This window comes from Zychaea mexicana (genome assembly GCF_025766255.1).
Source record: "Zychaea mexicana strain RSA 1403 chromosome Unknown BDB00scaffold_17, whole genome shotgun sequence".
In the NCBI taxonomy this organism is placed as follows: Eukaryota; Fungi; Mucoromycota; class Mucoromycetes; order Mucorales; family Lichtheimiaceae; genus Zychaea; species Zychaea mexicana.
The window spans coordinates 310,207-326,815 of record NW_026516680.1 but is presented as its reverse complement, the minus strand read 5'-3'; the positions used below and the strand labels follow the sequence as shown (position 1 = coordinate 326,815).

Below are 16,609 nucleotides of genomic sequence, written 5' to 3'. Positions count from 1 at the left end.
GCTTCGCCATTTTATGCATTTCCTCCACCTCCGGCCCCGGGCATGTCCTCTATGCCTCACATGTCTTCGATGCCTACGCCTCCTTCTGTTGGTAACAACAACAATGGCTCGACCACTACCACGAACACTGCAACTACTACTACCACTACTACTACTGCCAGCAGCAGACGAGGTTCAGCGGCTGCCAACAAGTCAGCAGTCAAGACTCCCCGATCGCGTGGTCGACGTGTGTCGAATGTGCCCAACAACAATGGTGCTCGTATGTTTACATGCAAGGCTGATGGCTGTGGCAAAGTCTTTAAGCGATCCGAGCATCTGAAGCGCCACATCCGATCCATCCACACACTTGAAAAACGTAAGTTATCAGGACTTTCTCACAGGTTGCCTATAGCATGACAAAGGAAACTAATCTTGGATGGTGTTGTCATGTATGTAGCGTTTGAATGCCCTTACCAAAGCTGCAACAAGCGATTCTCCCGATCCGATAACCTCAACCAACACATCCGCATCCACCGCCATAGCACGAGCAGCGGCAACGGCAAGGAGACCCCCAAGCCGCAACAACGACCCTCGCAACAACAACAACAACAACAACAAGCACAAGCACCATCTCCATCCACAACATCGTCACCTTCCTCACAGTACTCTTCTTCCTCCCACACGATCCACCCTCTCACTCAAAGTTGCGGCGCCAATCCTTCAACTGCTCCAAGCCAACAACCATTCTTTGTTCAAAATTACATATGATCAACTCTTATTGCTTTTTCCTCTTCCTCTTCTTATCGTCTTCTTCTTCTTCTAAATACTCACACATCATTTTCCTAATATTAACGATGTGATGATATGTAATAAGCAGCATTCTTCATTTTCTTTCTTCTTTTTTCATAAGGCAGCAACCCATTTATCTTCTTCTTTCAAAATGCACTTCTTCTTTTTCATTTACAATGTTTAAACACTCTACCTGACACACACACAATGTTTATTACCACCCACCAATTGGATGAACCTTAATATTGACTATTAAAAGTTCACATGGAGCGGATGGTTTCCCTCTTCTTTTTTAAATATTTTATGAGATCTTTTTTTTTTCTTTTGCTTCTTTTCTTTGTTTAGGCCTTTTGAAATCCCTTCTTCTTGTGTAAAAAGAACAAAAAAAAAAGAAACAAAACCCCAATAATAAAATGCTTCTGCGCTATTTTTAACCAAATCAAGGTCCCATTTTTAAGAGTCGCTTTCTGCTTGTTTGCTGCTTATCAAAAAGACAGCTTTCAAACCGACAACCGACAATAACAATGATCGTTCGCCACGCCAAGAAAAACCTGATCGGCCTTACTCTGGAACAAGTTAAACATGAACTCCAGGCCGCACCAACAGTTAAACCTTATACAGCACTGCAGATCTGGCAACACATGTATCGTCATGGCAGCACTTCATTCCGCACTATGACCAACCTGCCAACCACGTTGCGAGATCATTTACACTCCCATTACACACTCGACTATGGCCATGTCCAGTCGGATCAAACGTCTGTTGACGGCACACGCAAATGGCTGGTTGGATTCAACGATCCTCGAGCTGTTGTGGAATCGGTGCTTATTCCCGAACCAAAACGACACACCCTCTGTGTTTCGTCCCAAATCGGCTGTTCTTTGCGGTGCAGCTTTTGTCACACCGGCACACAAAAGCTTCTGCGCAATTTGACAGCGGGTGAAATTGTTGGGCAGGTCATGCTTGCTGCTCACGGCGTGCGTCAATTTGAACAACAGGGACAAAATAGTATCACCAGAAAAAAGTTGCTTTCGCATATGGTGTTTATGGGTCAAGGCGAACCGCTGTATAATCCTCGACAGGTCTTTCAAGCCATCCAGGTATTAACCGATCGGCAAGGATTGCAATGGCCAAAGCAAAAAATCACCGTTTCCACATCCGGTGTCGTTCCGCTGATACCTAAGATTTCTGAATTAGGCGTAGCGTTGGCGATATCGTTGCATGCGACTCGGAATTCTCTACGGGATGTACTGGTGCCTCTCAACAAGACCTTTCCAATGGAAACGCTCATGGATGCATGTACGCAATATGCCCGAGATTCAAACGGCCAGCGTATTACTTTTGAGTGAGTTTCTCTCCATCATAGCACCTCTGTTGAACCTGCAGAGAATGGTCATCCCCCACCCTCCTGAACCCTCACACTCAATGCATTAATATGAGAATAGATACGTGATGCTTGATGGTGTCAATGATTCTATGGGTGAAGCCCGAGATCTTGTGAAGCTGTTGAAGCAACTCCCCGCTCACGTCAACCTCATGTAAGTTATTATCATGCAAGATCGAGATGTTGTATTGATACCGCCCATCTTTATGGCCCTTCTTGATTGTCTACATCATCTAGACCTTTCAACCCATGGCCTGGCAGCATCTACAAGACGTCCAAGCCAGAACAAGTAGAAAGATTTGCCGAAACAGTGCAGAATGGCGGAATTTACTGCACTGTACGAAGACCCAGGGGTCAAGGTATAATATTAAATTACTTGCATATCCTTTTTGTGGTGATGGTGGTGATGTGCTTTGATGTGGCTGATCCTGTATGCTGTTTATTAATTGCATAAAATAGATATTCTAGCTGCGTGTGGACAACTGCGTAGTAGTGAGGAACGGAAAAGGGCTACTGCTGCTGCTGCTGCGTTATAATGCAAAATGAGCATGCATCATGTAATCACATCATCATCCTTATATGCACACATCTGTCTTTATCTTTTTCTCAGACCCGGCCTATCATAGTAGCAATCAGGGATCCAAACTCAAATCTCTCTTACTTATATTATACGCTATATTACCCGTTTTTGCATGAAGAATCTTTTGTATATTCCTTTAATTTTAATCTTGCCATGTACCAACAGAAAATAATGATTTATTACTGCATAATACCAGAAAAGGAAAACATCAAGGGAGGAACAGCGTGAAAGAAACCTATTTTCAAACACCATCAAGTGCTATGATGCATACATATGATACCTTCAACCTTTCTTCCCGCATCAACAAGACTTGGCCAAACTTCTTGCAACTACTTAGTAGTCGGCGTTTGTAGATCATTATTGGTAGATTCTAGGTACTTTATTGTTGAGTCTTAATATTGAAGACATGAAACAAAATATGATTTTTGCATGAGAGTATATAACAAGGAGGGGTGATTGTGCGTGTATTGGAAAATGAAGAGATATAAATTACAAATTTTGGAGTGTACACAAAAATAAATGACGATAAAGAAAAGGGTGTGCGAAATAAGGAGATTGAGAGGTCAAGGAAGGGCCAGCATACAGGAAAAGATAAAATTAGTACACATCAGTTGGTAGGCTAATAATCAATGTATACCGGTGGACAGTGTGAAAGAGATTCAAGAGATAACTCACCAAGGATTGAGTAATGGAACAAAGGATGACCAGACGTCGGGCAACATACATGACGATCCATTCTAGTTAGTAATCATATCTTCAATACTACTTGATGACACATGATGGTGAAGAAGAGGCCACAAAGCATAGTAAAAAGAATACCTACGTCGTGTACGGAGAGCAAGAGGGAGAGAGAGCAAGAGAGAGAAAGAGCAAGAGAGAGCAAGAGAGAGCTATCAAAAGAAAAAGAAGAGGCTCGATCGTGAGTAATCAATACCACAGTCATCATCATCTTTGACACACACTATGTACACTTTTGCTTCTCTCCTCTTTTAAAGCAGTAACACTTACGTTGTTGTCTTTAGAAAAATAAAATAAAGCAAAAGTGGCGGGCGAGGCCGAGGAGGAGACGGCTATAGAAATGAAAGAAAGCAAGAGATTTGATCGTGAGTCGTCGTGATACTTCTTGACAGACATGCACACCACCACACGCACGGTAATGCGATGGATCCCGTTTCCCAGGAGTTATACGTACAGTTGATGACGAGGAGGAAGGAGAAGGAGAAAGAAGCGGAAGAGAAGAGGCCAAAGAACTATGGATGGGTGGGAACGCGTACCTTTTATATAAGATTCGTTGTGAAGAAATGGAACAATCGATTAGATTCTCGGCAATTGCGTGATTGATTTGTTGTCCAATAGCCAAACGAGCACATAGGCGATGAGGTCAACACTAAGGAAGAGCACGATGCATGTTTCAGTCAACAGTGCAGCAGAAAAACGATCGTTTTTCATTGATCATTCTACATTATTAGCTATAGTTTCGTCGTTTATTATCCGAGAAATGTGTCGATATTGGTATCATTCTATAGCCACGGCTCTGCTCTACATGAATCTTTCTATGCTGAATGATGAACATACTCAGTTTATTTGAAAAGGAAGGAAGAAGAGGGCACTGTCGCAACTGACACGAACCAACTGCATGCTTCAGATTCGATTGTTCGAGAAACAAGTTCGAGACACGGTGAAGGGGAACTGGCATCGTTTTTCAAGACTAGGCAATTTCCAAAGCAATATTCCGCCACAATTTATCGTCGTAACTGTAAATGATATTAGTATCATGTTAAAGCTAAAGACCTGCCCTTTCTTTTGATAATCTATTGCTAATATGTCATGAATGGATACAGAATGAAGGGGAAGGAGTAAAGAGTTTGACAGGACTCGTGGGAAGGCAAGTTCCCGATGCATGAATTTTCTGCAATTGCTTCCGCTGCACACAGGTACGGGAAAACATTGACGAAGGGATGACGCGTTTGTTGCAGGAAAAATGATCGTGCTACTATGTAGAGTTAGATCAACATGAGGGGGTGCTGTCACCGATACTCGAGAGTTAGTATTGGCCTGCCTCATATAACTTTATGTAGGGTTTACTACTAAATACCGTGATGCAGCATGAGCTTATTTGACAGCTTCAAGACAGAAAAGAACTCTTGGAACTGCGGACGCGAAAATCGAAAGAAATAGTGGCCAATGTTAATATCAAAAACAAGAAAGATAAGCTCCCAGACGGCAAATCCAAGTGCTTGGGTAAAGAAGCACTACAGGCTTAGGCCAGAGCAGCTATAGAATTACAAGCTGTCCTTGGAAATATGCACCCACCAGCCCGAGGAACGATTGTCAAGAACTTCTTCAGCGACTACGACCGGGGAAATACAGTGTGTAAAAGAAAAGAATACGGACCGTGGCATCAACATACTTAACGACGGATATACGTTGGACGAGCCAAAGCTCGTTTCGCGCTATCAAATTGGACGTAATATGCCTCATCATTTACGCAACCGACTGGATTTTTTGCTTGGCCATGCGATGTACTAGGTCGAGGCGAGACCAAGCGTATTATGCAGCCGCCAGATTTATTCTGTACCGAATTCAAGGATGAATGCCCGACCAAGTGTATTGCTCTGGTTATTACTATGAGTAAGGGCAAGACCAATCAGCATGGGAGAGTCGAGTACGGTGCTGGCATCAGACACCGCTGTGCAGAAGTTTGTCCGATTGGAGCTTTGGCATTCCACCTTTTTTGCCGCTAGCATATTAAAAAGAGCTCCGGATTTCACATCATGCAGACATTGGTACGACATACACGTCTTGTAGGGTGTCAATCGTATACAAGCTATCACTTACAATACGCAAAGAGATGGACATCAGGAAGCGCTCCGAGCTGTTGGTATTCAACCGAGCAAAATAACACACATCAACCGCGGTAGTGTTCTGAGGTCGATCACTGAACAAGATGTTTCTGACAGTGATCAACGTCGAATTGGAAGGGGGGTCGGACAAGATGATCGGATGCTACTTGACAAGTCTTCCGAAGCCAGCGATTCGTGCTTTAGTTGGTTTCTATGCCAAAAAAGCTGGTGCATTTTCGTTACCACGGGCCAAAATCGATCCGCCACAGAGCTTGCAACAAAACGTTTTTCCTGATATCGAGTACTGGGAAAACAAGTTCGAGACGAGGACTGCCCAAAACGATCTTACAGGTCCAAACTTTTTGGAACTTTTAAAATATTTGAATTGTTTTTATTCAGGTACATACATAGTCACTATTTATTATATCATATTGTTATAAAAAATCTCTAAATATTTGATATAAAATTATTTTAGAACTCTGTGCTTCTCAAAAGCTTCATCGGAACCATTTCTCGTGGACCCACCCCATATTCGACGACCCGCTATACAAACAGTATGGATTGGACATGTTGCGTTATCGAGCAAGAACCAGCGAAAAAGAAGAGCCGTTAGGCATACAGATTGAAAGGGCTATGCCACATATAACGGAACTACTGCGATCTTCCTTCGGCAACAACAGTGGGATCAGAAGCGACATTGAGACTATTGGATCGTCACAGCGACAAGGTTTTATCAGTACTCTAGAAGCTGTTGACTCCAATTATTTCCAACCCTTGTACCTCTCCCGCAATCCAGCGAATATGGCTCCCAGTTCAGAAGTTGGCGTCGCAAGAAACGAGATCCCTTAAGTTGATCATCAAACTGGCACAACTGGCTATATGCTCCCAATAGAAGCTTCATCTTTGGCATCGCCGTCACCGCCTCCACAAAGCTATAAGCTTATAAGAAAGCTTCCAACTGTCACCGATGTCTAGCGCAAGTAAAGTACACCATTGGAATTGCTGCCAGCCTTCAGTTCAATTTCTGGAAGAAACGTGCCGCACGCGATGGAGAAGGAATCCCACGGAGTCGAGGTTTATTTTTGCCGAAGAAAACTGATGTATGAAGAAGTCGAGCGGATAGCACGAGAAAGCTATTTATCAGCCACTGATGCTGCAAGTCAGTTGGAATACAAACGTCGTGATCTCGGTATCAGTATAGACAAATTGTGAAATGAAATCAAGCGTTGTAGAACCGAAGAGTAAGATACATACATTAGAATTATCCATAGATTAGTGAATAAAGTTGTTGCCTATTGTACAAGTTAAAATTTTTTGTAATTCGAGAAACACATAATATGTGCAAAAGAAGCATCAGCACCAGAACGGTTTACTTTACAATGACTCTACCTACGTAGTTGTTTTCCATGAGAAGCTTTGGTTTCTTTTTGTACTAATTCTTTTCTCTCAGTCCGCACGTACACTTAGAAGCAGTTTTTGAAACGTAGACAACATAATAGGGATAAAACCAACATAGCGTAAGCTCATAAATAAATAGAAACATTTTCGATATAGAATGACCACTCAAAGATTTAATGTGACATATTTCGTAGTAAATACGATCGTTAGAGACATACGAAATTCGTAAAATGAAGATGAGTACAGTACTGGTCAAGTGCATCACGTTGTGTGCTGTAGCATGCAAGCCAAAATTATTGAGAGTGTTATCCTCCCAGTAAGGAGGATAATGATACCCGACGAAGGGTTATGGTGATGCATCAAAGTTGAGAGGCTAAATCAATATGCAGCCACTGCGCTCAATTTACAATTGTAACACTGCTCGAAAGAAAGAGTATGTAGCAATTTGAGGTATACTACGCTAATATTTTTTCTTGGGACAAAAAGACTTTATATAAGTTTAGTTGTATGTCATGGTTGTTGAGGGACCAACCTAAGCTCCTGTCTCTCAATGTGACACTTGATTAACCATGCGTTAAAAAGGTATATCTCTGATTTTGCGTAATTACTATTGCAATTGCGCTACCGTCGATAATGACGATAATGAAGTCCATCAAGCCATCACTGAAAGATCAATTCTCTGACGCGTTCGTTCTGTGTGATTAGTTTTAAAGTTATAAAAACCAGTTGATGTGGTCGTTTTTCCAAAGTACAGCAAGTTGGAATTTTAGGTGGGTCATAAGCTCAGCCAAATTGTTCAGACTTGTCTCAGACTCACTGTTGAAATACCCACCAGGTATTTCACATTCCTTGCATATTATATATCATAGGAGTATGTATGCACCATCCTTCAATAACTGAATCAACTATGTATCAAACTACTTGCTGGTCCCTGTTTCTTGACAAGTCCTTTCATTCTACTGTTAGGAGCTCAAGAATAATAATAGTGGCAATATGTGAAGTGCAAGAGAAGCCAACTCCTCGGCAGTGCATGAATATTCCCAACTTCTTTTTCTTACCGTTTGAAATCCACGGTTGGGCAGGAACGACTAGATGACTGTTGGAACAGCATCTTTAGCTCGAATTGAGTTGCGTCCGCAAAGTAAACGCTCAATGACAGATAATCATTCTATTCAAACCATCCACAAAAAAACAGCAGCAGAGAGTTACAAAGAACGAAAAATTAGAGAGCCCAGCACTACAGAAAGACACGAGGTTGCCTCAAGCTGTTCAAGGGGACAACCCTTTCGCTCTACAAGAATTCGAATCCTCTTCATTCGGACAACAGCTAGCGACTTTATATTTTGCTAACAACACAATCATTTCGCCTACGGCAACATCACCTGACAATGGCCCTTTATTTCGCTAACGGAAGCATATGTAGATCTACAAAATCTACAAGGCACCAGTTTGGGAACGGCACTACCAACCATTGTTACGTGTCTGTATTTGATAGTCTGTTGTCAAAAGACTGATCAAGCCAAAGTCGGAATTCTGCCAATCCTCGAATCGACACCAAGTAAAAGAGGTTTCGCTTACTCGGCTAGCCTGGAAAAAGCTAACACTTTCCATTGCAGTGTACCACTCACACCGCTGGTCAAACACCCCGGCCCGGACACCTCAGCTTCAGGAATCCCTATGGCAAAGGTGAAAGAAAGAGTTGGACTTTCACGACTGTGACACTGGCTACAACCGGTGGGGAATACAGGATACGAAAAGGGCGAGGATAAATTCGGTTGAGCTTTCGGTGGCAGGGATTGGAGAACAACATTGCTCTGGTTACAGGTAGGCTTCTGAAGGAACACCATCCACATGAGCTCGAACTGACTGGAATGATGACCTTGGGAAAGGAATAAATTCCTAGTGTTTGGTTCCTATTCGCCTTCTTCAAACCACATCCGAGTTGAATGCAATATGAAGAAGGGAAGAAGGAATAAGAATATATCAGTTAGTAAGTCTCTTCTTATTGAGATGTTCGTCTTCCATTAAGTATTTAAGAAAGTCTAGTACATACGGTATGTAATCATACAAGCTCGACGCCTTGGAGTTTGGACGGTATAGGATGACTGGCTCTCCCAAACAGTATAGGGTAGATTTTATGACATGATGTATGGTTATTCGCTGAGTTATAGTCTAAGCTCCTTTTTTGGGTACCAAAAACTATTTACTAGACGGAGCGAGGCGTATATCAAAGTAATAATGGCTGAATTTATACGTTAGTGTTATGACGAAACAGTCGTACGCTTCTTGTTGAATACTATCAAGCACATTACGATTTGCCGCTCATCGTGCTGCGACGTGTGTTTTAGCACTGCTAATTCTCTCAATATGTATCTCGCGTGCGTAATCAACGATATCAAAAGATACGCTCTGGAAATATGTACCAAAATGAAGGATTCCATTTTGACTACTTCAGATTACTACCAGCAGCAGCAATAATAGAGATGATGATGAAAAAAGACAACGAAGGAGGATTTGGCGGTAGTACTGATAACCTGCAGTTGCCTTCAGAGGCAGTCGTACCGCTTGTGCTCAATATTGTACCTGGCTCTGGAGTATCCAGATAGTGAGGCTGTACGAGACAGCGAAAAGACAGCGAGTCAGAAACCGGATCAACATTATTATTCATGCAAGATTATGAACTGGACCGAACTATGTCCATATTTGGATATAATTCCTTAAGTACCCGCGCTTGTCTACTTGATTTATTCATGCCACGCACATACGCAAACAATGATTTTTTTTTCCTTCCTTTCTTTTTTGTCACTTCCTTTCTCATTCTTTTTTTCTCTTTTCTTCCACTGTACCATCGTGCATCAAAAAAATGGTAGCCTTACATCGATGCTGTTGCTGCTACGATCGAGGGCTACAACGACGAAGACAACTAAAATTAGCATGGACAGTGGTTGTGCTCATAATGGCGATCATGGTTCGGTCGATAGAAGCATCGTCACCAGCAGTTGTACAACCGATCAAAGAAGTGCTCGATAGTGATCAAGGCTACGATACCGATTTAAGCGACCCTACTCCATTTGGTACAACATCACCATTTCTCATCATTGTTTTATATATTGTGAAAGGAATTAAAAATGTCCTTCTAACATAACAATATCATCCTCCATGTTGTGCGTATAGGTTACATTTTCCGGATAGACGCACCCTTTCGTCGCTTCGGACCCGACCAACCAATCCATCAACACAACCATCCAAGAGAAGACGAAGGTGATGATCAATCGTTCCCGTCATATGCCATGATGGTGTTGAAAAACGTGACATATATTTCAGCCGAGGCACCGATCTACTTTGAAGGCTATGTCAGCATCGATGCTTTACACCGACTTCGAAAACGATCCTTGACCAACTCGCCTGTAACGTTCCAGTTTAGCACGTATTCATTGAATCAAGTGTTGGAAAGCTGGTTTCTTAAATTCCAGAGTGGCAGTGAAAGCAACGACAACAGTGATCTGCGTGGCCGAATAACGGATGTACGTGTTGTGGAACCCAAGGGTAAAAAGGAGGACGACGGCACGTGGCGGCCGTTGGTACAGATGGAAATTTCGCCTATACCTGGATTGCTACAGGTATTATCGTACAAAGAAGGAGTCAAGGATGAGCCCATAGAAGTGTTTTGGGGACCATCGTCATCATCAAAGAAGAACAAGGATTTGGAACTGGTGGTATCATCAACTGTAGCATCAGCAGCAAAGAACAACAAGGCGGAAGCCGCAGCATTTCATCAAATTGTCATGGGCGATGTATTATTTTGAAAGGATACTCTTTTCCTAATTTTTATGTACAAAACAACACTTAGTACCTCTATTGCACGTTTACATACTAGCATCCAAAGTGCATAACACTTTTTTTCCTAATAATAAAGAACAATGTCAGCAACACTACCATTGTATATGACTTTTTTTCATAAGCAAATAAGAGCAATCTTGGCGCTGCTTTCATCGGTTCTTTGCTCGGAATTACGAGGGACCTTACGCATGTGCATATTAGCTGCGTATGACAGATTACTCTCAGAAATAATCTGCTGATGCTGTAACATATATTTTTCTGCAAATCCGAAGCGTTCACCGCGAAATAGAGTACAGGAAATGGCTCCTTCAGATACACCTTGTACATGTAAAATTCCATCACATGCTCAGAGAACACAGGTATCCTGCTATAAGAAAAGTTATACTCTAGACATAACTGACATATGAGAAGACAAGATGTATGTTCGAAAGAAAAAATTTGAGCATTTTCAAATGAGTCTATAAAGATACATGTTATTACCAACCCACCCAAGGCATGAGACCTAGTTGTTTGAGCTAAGTTATATAGGTTTATTCGCTAATCTGTGATCGTAACGAACGGACATGTTATTGATGGCCATTCTATTTTTGTGTCCCAAATAACAATCAGCGCAGCAGTAGTGCACAGGCAATGGCAGCAAATGCTTTACGATAAATTGTTATGCGTATGCAGACGTTGTTGAACTCACCCAGTATTAAGCAGTACCTTTTTGTAACCAGTCAAGATTACATGCATACATATAGGGGAGAAGAAAGGGGGGGTGGGTTCCACTTTTATAATACAATATGTCCCCAGGGTGGTCTTATGCATCCCCGGCTCTTGAATATACATAAATCTTGGGTAAAAGTACATACACATATAGCAGAATGGGGTCGACAGAATAGCTCGTGAGTATAACAATCTCTCCCTTAGATACCTGGGTTTTAAGAAGCTGCTGCTGATGCTGTTTATGCCCGTTACTCATGATGGGTGACGCGTGACACAGCATATATTATAACTATTGCATTACTTTGCATTACTGTACTTTCTAATTTTTCCACAACCGCAACGAGACATCGATGACGATGCACGTTAAAACCACACGATAAAATGACAGCTACCTCGATAAGAATAAGAGTGTATGTTTAATTCTTCGCCGGAAATAATATATAGAAAAAGCTATAACAAATATACAGTGAACCTCATTCAATGAAATGAAGAAAAAACGACTTGTACATAAAGGAAAACGTATGTGTGCTTGAATGGAGAATGGGTCGATGGGAAAAGAGTTACACGTGTTAGAAAGTATATGTTTTAAAAGGTGATATCGCCAACCCAGTCTTTTGTATGATATGGTGACTTTTTCCTTTTGCAATCCAACACTTTCCGTACAGGATACAGCAGTATAGCTGCCAAAACAAGGCCGACCGATACCGATACAGCAATGACCATCATATGCGAAGAAAAGATAAGGCCTTGTTGTCCTGCATTCAAAATGATGGACATTTCAGTCATGGGGTCTGAGGTTTGTAGTGCTTGGCCAAAGGTGTCGAGGGACGACGAAACGCCCACGGAGCCAGGTACCAAGAACAACAAGCCCATCAGCATATCGACAAACCCAACGGTGGATGTGAGTCGTGCATACAGATTGGAAACGAGGGCGACGGCCAAAGAAGCGAGGACGGTTGCAACATGCGGATACACGACAAAGTGACTCAGACAGACGCGATGCAACGAATGGGATACAGCAGCCAATAGGAGCATAATGGGGTACTTGTTCCACCGTGCTCTAAGGATTATCAATTGACCAGCTGCAAACACGGGCACAAACAGGATATCATATAAGCGCGATGACAAAGCGTTGCTTTCACAGATATCGTCCGAAGAGACGAGTGCAAGTGACGGGAAAATGAGTTGATGGGTGCTAGCGCCAATAGCCAAACCGAATCCAATCAATAACGAATAGACAAGCGTAGTGGTCAATTTAAGCGTGCCTGATGCAACAGCGCCACTCCCAATTTCCAGCAAGGCTGTGAGTGTAGCATAGCCTGGCAATAGCATGACAACGCCGCCAATCGATAGTGCATAGAAACACGAAATGGACAACCGGGACGCAACGGCGGCGGACAAGAACCCAATGAGAGCGCTCATGACCACGTCAAATATACTGGCGAATCGAGTGACTCTGGCTGACAAGTGGACGACCCCGCCAGCAACCACGATGCCCCACCAGAACCCGAATGCCATGTCCACAAATCCTCCTGCAAAAAACAGTGGCATGCTTGCACTTGATGCAAGGCCGTATCCGATCCAAGTCAACCACCATGGGTATAAGCAAGGGCCCTGAGCAATATGGTCTAGTGCCAGTGTGGCTTCTCGTATGGTGATATCGTCGCAAAGAACGGATTCGAATAATCTATAGGTGCGGCAAAAGCGACTCAAGTCCAGCCCTGTAGTGACAGTGACAAGCTGAGCAGCGGATCCAAGAGATTCTTATCTTAGAAGCATTAGTTTTCGCAAAATCTATCAAGTAGATACAGCAGTAGTTATGTAACGGGTACTGTATGTATTACCTGGATCACCAAAGGAAACGATCAAGTAGCCCGGTACGTAACCAATCTGAGCCCTGATATTGAGCTTTTGCATCAGTAATTGGACACAATGGTCCAATCGATGTGAAGGAGCACCCGCAGCCACGAGTGTTTTTGCAAACTTTACTAGAAACACTTGTACATGCGATCCGCTATCGGCTTTAACGGTACTCGTCGTACTTGCAGCTGAAGAGAGAGTCGATCCAAGCGGACCATACCGGTTAATGGTGCTGCCACAGCTGTTGTTGTTGTTTTTGTAAAAGGAAGAATAAGCATCATCCTCTTTTCCATATTCAGGTATGCTGATACAACAATCGTGTTGATGATCTTCCTTTTTATTGTTGTTGTTGTTGTTGCCGTAGACCCACTCGAACATTGACTTTGAGCGTGCATTCTTTTTCTTTTTTGCTTTGTGTTTGCCCGCTTGTAGTCCATAATGAAGCAAGTCTGGCCAAAGGGCTCGAGTGGCTGTTGTTGTTGTAGTTGCTGTTGTTAACATGGAGGTGGATGAAATATTTGTAGCAGGTGCTGGCCTTGTTGCCGATACTGTTGTTGGATCATTGTTGTTGCTCTCCATAGCCCGTACTTGTAGAAGAGAAAAGAAACAACGTTGTTGCTGTTGCGGATGCTTCTGGTGTTGTGGAATTAGGAGTGAAAGAAAACACAATAGATAATAACAGTAGCAAATAATAATAATAAAAAAATATTTCGTATATTGTCCGAGATCCAACCAGCCAAATCAAATAAGTGGAGGCTAGTCTATTTGCCAACATTCCTTAATCCTCCTGCCCTACTCCTTTTTCTCGCTACTTGTATACACCTATTTCCGCTGTCGATCTACAGAGAAACAAGCCCATGGAATACAAACCCGACCCCATTCATTAATAATTCATGCAAAAGTGAACAACGTTGATACGAAGGTATCTTTTTTTTACCTTTATTATAAACAGGTTGACGCTCATAAGCATTTGGACTGGCTTCCCGAGGATTACGTCTCTTTTTCTTCTTGTTGCTATGCCGGTGATGGTGATGCTTGTGTCCACACTTGTCACCATGCGAACTATCGCTATCATTGCCACTGCTACTACTGCTGCTGCTATCACTGTCGCTTTCGGATTCCGAAGACGATTCGCCCACTGCGCGAGGTTTTTGATAGATACAACAGACTTGGAGAGAGAGAAAAGTGAGGTTAGTTAATTCTCTCCCTCTTCGTCTTAATCTAACTACATCAGTAAAAGGTACTTTTTGATTTTTTCTTATTCATGTGTTCATTATCAACGACACTTTCGTCCCATTGAATGGCACGAGGTCGTCGAGCTGACATGTCGCCTCTCAAGCGTAAAACACCGACTTCGTCTTCGCTATTCTCGGCGCTGGCATCTTCTCGATCATCGCTATGCTGATCTTGTGTTGGATCGAGCGTTATAGTTCTTGATCCATGAGTTGGAGTTGACGTTGCACCGCCTGCCATGCGTGTTTGTGTGGGCGGATGGTAATTTCCATTTGTTCTTTGTTCTTCCATCGTCTTCGTCTTGTTGTTGTTGTTGTTGTTATTAGTATACTGATATGAAACAAATGCAAAAGAAGAAAAAAAGTATATGCCGTGAACACTTTGTCGGGTGATCAATTACGAAAAATGTATTCACTTGTCCATCCATGCAAATCAACATTGGCGATATATGGGGCCTATGGCAATCTACTATAGCATATGGTAGAGGCTTTTAATCGTTATTCACAGCTAGAAAAGGCTGTTTTAAAGCAATGATGTAGATTCTGCAGCAGTAATGGAATCTTTATCTTCGCGTAGTGGCTGATGGCTTCGACGTTGTCGTCTTCTTGCTAAATATTCCATGATGGCACCGACAAGTGCTACGGATTTGGATCGATTTCCCTTTCCTCCTCCTCGTTGTTGTTGCTGTTGCTGTTTTTCAGTCGCACTACTCGAGTGTTTCTTGGCCTTTCTCCATGTCTTTAACCGCTCTTTGGCAACAATTTCCTCGGCAATATCTCGCAATGTCAACCGTTCTTCTTCGCCACCCTGTTTGATCTTTTACGATGTACACGGGTGAATATGCTAAAATATAATTCTGCATCCATAGGAAACGGACTCAGCAGTGCCCGGTCTGCATGATGTGCGAGACTTCATCATACCTCATTTTCGCAGACAGTCGTGGTACTCGCATGATCTTGGAGCAACACTTTTTCATTGGAGCTTATTGTGATGGATGGCATGGTTCAATTAATTATCGACAAACAGAAAGAAAAGGAAGAGTTGGCAAAGATGGATAGCCAAACCGGAAAAATAGATCGAAAGAGAATTACTATTCTAGCGAAATCATTTTCTTCAAAACTGCGAGTACTGATATGGGAGGGAAAGAGAAAACAGCGCCAGCAACAACAAACTTTCCGAGCATTACAATCCCACTGTTTTGGCATTTTATGCGTATCATATCCCATTTTTCCAGTGTGCTTGACAGTTTCTCTAATAACCCAGCCAAAGCTAGCTTGCCCTGGCTCTCTTTCTTTATATTTAATCTAATACCCTAATACCTTCCTGATTCACTATGGACTCGTCATCACCCAGTAGCCAACTGCATCGACCCCATCCTTTAGCTCATTTGCGTAGTGGCAACAGCGGCAACAGCGACAACTCTCGAAAAAGCTCGTCGGTTGTCTCTGAAAACAAAAACGTCCAAGCAGCATTTGATCAATTAACCAAACGACAAACGCTCGACACGCCTTCCTTCAACAGTAACGATGCATCGTCATCCTACTTTGAACGTTCATCCTTGGGCGGAGGAGGATCCCAGTCCAGTAATAGCAATGGTGGAGAAACTAGTGGTAGTAGTACCTCTTTTACACAACGGCGACTCGAACGAGGTGGAGCTGTACCTTCGTCATTTACATCGTTCGATTGGGAAAATAACAATCGACCGCACTCGTCATCGGTCAGCTCTTCTGAATTCGACTCGAGCGCGTATTACGGCTTGTCACCGTTTGTCACTTCGTCGTTTATGGAAACAACGCCAATGTTGGAGCGGGGTACGTCGATTGGCAACAACACTGTGCGGTATCGGTCGTTATGGCAACGGTACGAAAAGGAACGACGGGATCATGGTGGTGATGGTGGAAACAGCAGCAGTGGCAGTGCCAGAAAGAAACATCATGAAAGCGAGGATGAATTGGAAGAAGAAGATGAAGATGACGATGATGAAGACGACGAGGA

General features: G+C 42.8%; 5 protein-coding genes across 5 annotated transcripts; 3 read left to right on the top strand and 2 right to left on the bottom strand.

Annotated features, from left to right (window-relative positions):
- Positions 1 to 69: 69 nt before the first annotated feature.
- Positions 70 to 747, top strand: BDB00DRAFT_759304 (uncharacterized protein; the record flags this gene model as incomplete). The annotated part of the gene is made up of 2 exons (XM_053119111.1): positions 70 to 355; positions 437 to 747. The coding sequence occupies 2 exons, from the start codon at positions 70 to 72 to the stop codon at positions 745 to 747; spliced, it is 597 nt and encodes a 198-aa protein (XP_052982258.1).
- Positions 748 to 1,103: 356 nt separating this feature from the next.
- Positions 1,104 to 2,907, top strand: BDB00DRAFT_811327 (radical SAM enzyme, Cfr family protein). The gene is made up of 4 exons (XM_053122611.1): positions 1,104 to 2,113; positions 2,214 to 2,306; positions 2,390 to 2,511; positions 2,612 to 2,907. Exons 1-4 carry the CDS (start codon positions 1,293 to 1,295, stop codon positions 2,686 to 2,688), a joined length of 1,113 nt encoding a protein of 370 aa, XP_052982257.1. The 5' UTR covers positions 1,104 to 1,292; the 3' UTR covers positions 2,689 to 2,907.
- A 6,872-nt stretch (positions 2,908 to 9,779) lies between these two features.
- BDB00DRAFT_811311 (uncharacterized protein) lies at positions 9,780 to 10,900 on the top strand. The gene is made up of 2 exons (XM_053122610.1): positions 9,780 to 10,047; positions 10,148 to 10,900. The coding sequence occupies exons 1-2, from the start codon at positions 9,837 to 9,839 to the stop codon at positions 10,777 to 10,779; spliced, it is 843 nt and encodes a 280-aa protein (XP_052982256.1). The 5' UTR covers positions 9,780 to 9,836; the 3' UTR covers positions 10,780 to 10,900.
- Positions 10,901 to 12,106: 1,206 nt separating this feature from the next.
- BDB00DRAFT_785933 (uncharacterized protein) lies at positions 12,107 to 13,759 on the bottom strand (the record flags this gene model as incomplete). The annotated part of the gene is made up of 2 exons (XM_053120568.1): positions 12,107 to 13,284; positions 13,366 to 13,759. The coding sequence occupies 2 exons, from the start codon at positions 13,757 to 13,759 to the stop codon at positions 12,107 to 12,109; spliced, it is 1,572 nt and encodes a 523-aa protein (XP_052982255.1).
- A 330-nt stretch (positions 13,760 to 14,089) lies between these two features.
- BDB00DRAFT_811308 (phosphatase inhibitor-domain-containing protein) lies at positions 14,090 to 15,008 on the bottom strand. Its single transcript, XM_053122609.1, has 3 exons — positions 14,626 to 15,008; positions 14,319 to 14,549; positions 14,090 to 14,220 (listed from the first exon to the last, which is right to left on the bottom strand). The coding sequence occupies exons 1-3, from the start codon at positions 14,903 to 14,905 to the stop codon at positions 14,204 to 14,206; spliced, it is 528 nt and encodes a 175-aa protein (XP_052982254.1). The 5' UTR covers positions 14,906 to 15,008; the 3' UTR covers positions 14,090 to 14,203.
- Positions 15,009 to 16,609: the final 1,601 nt, after the last annotated feature.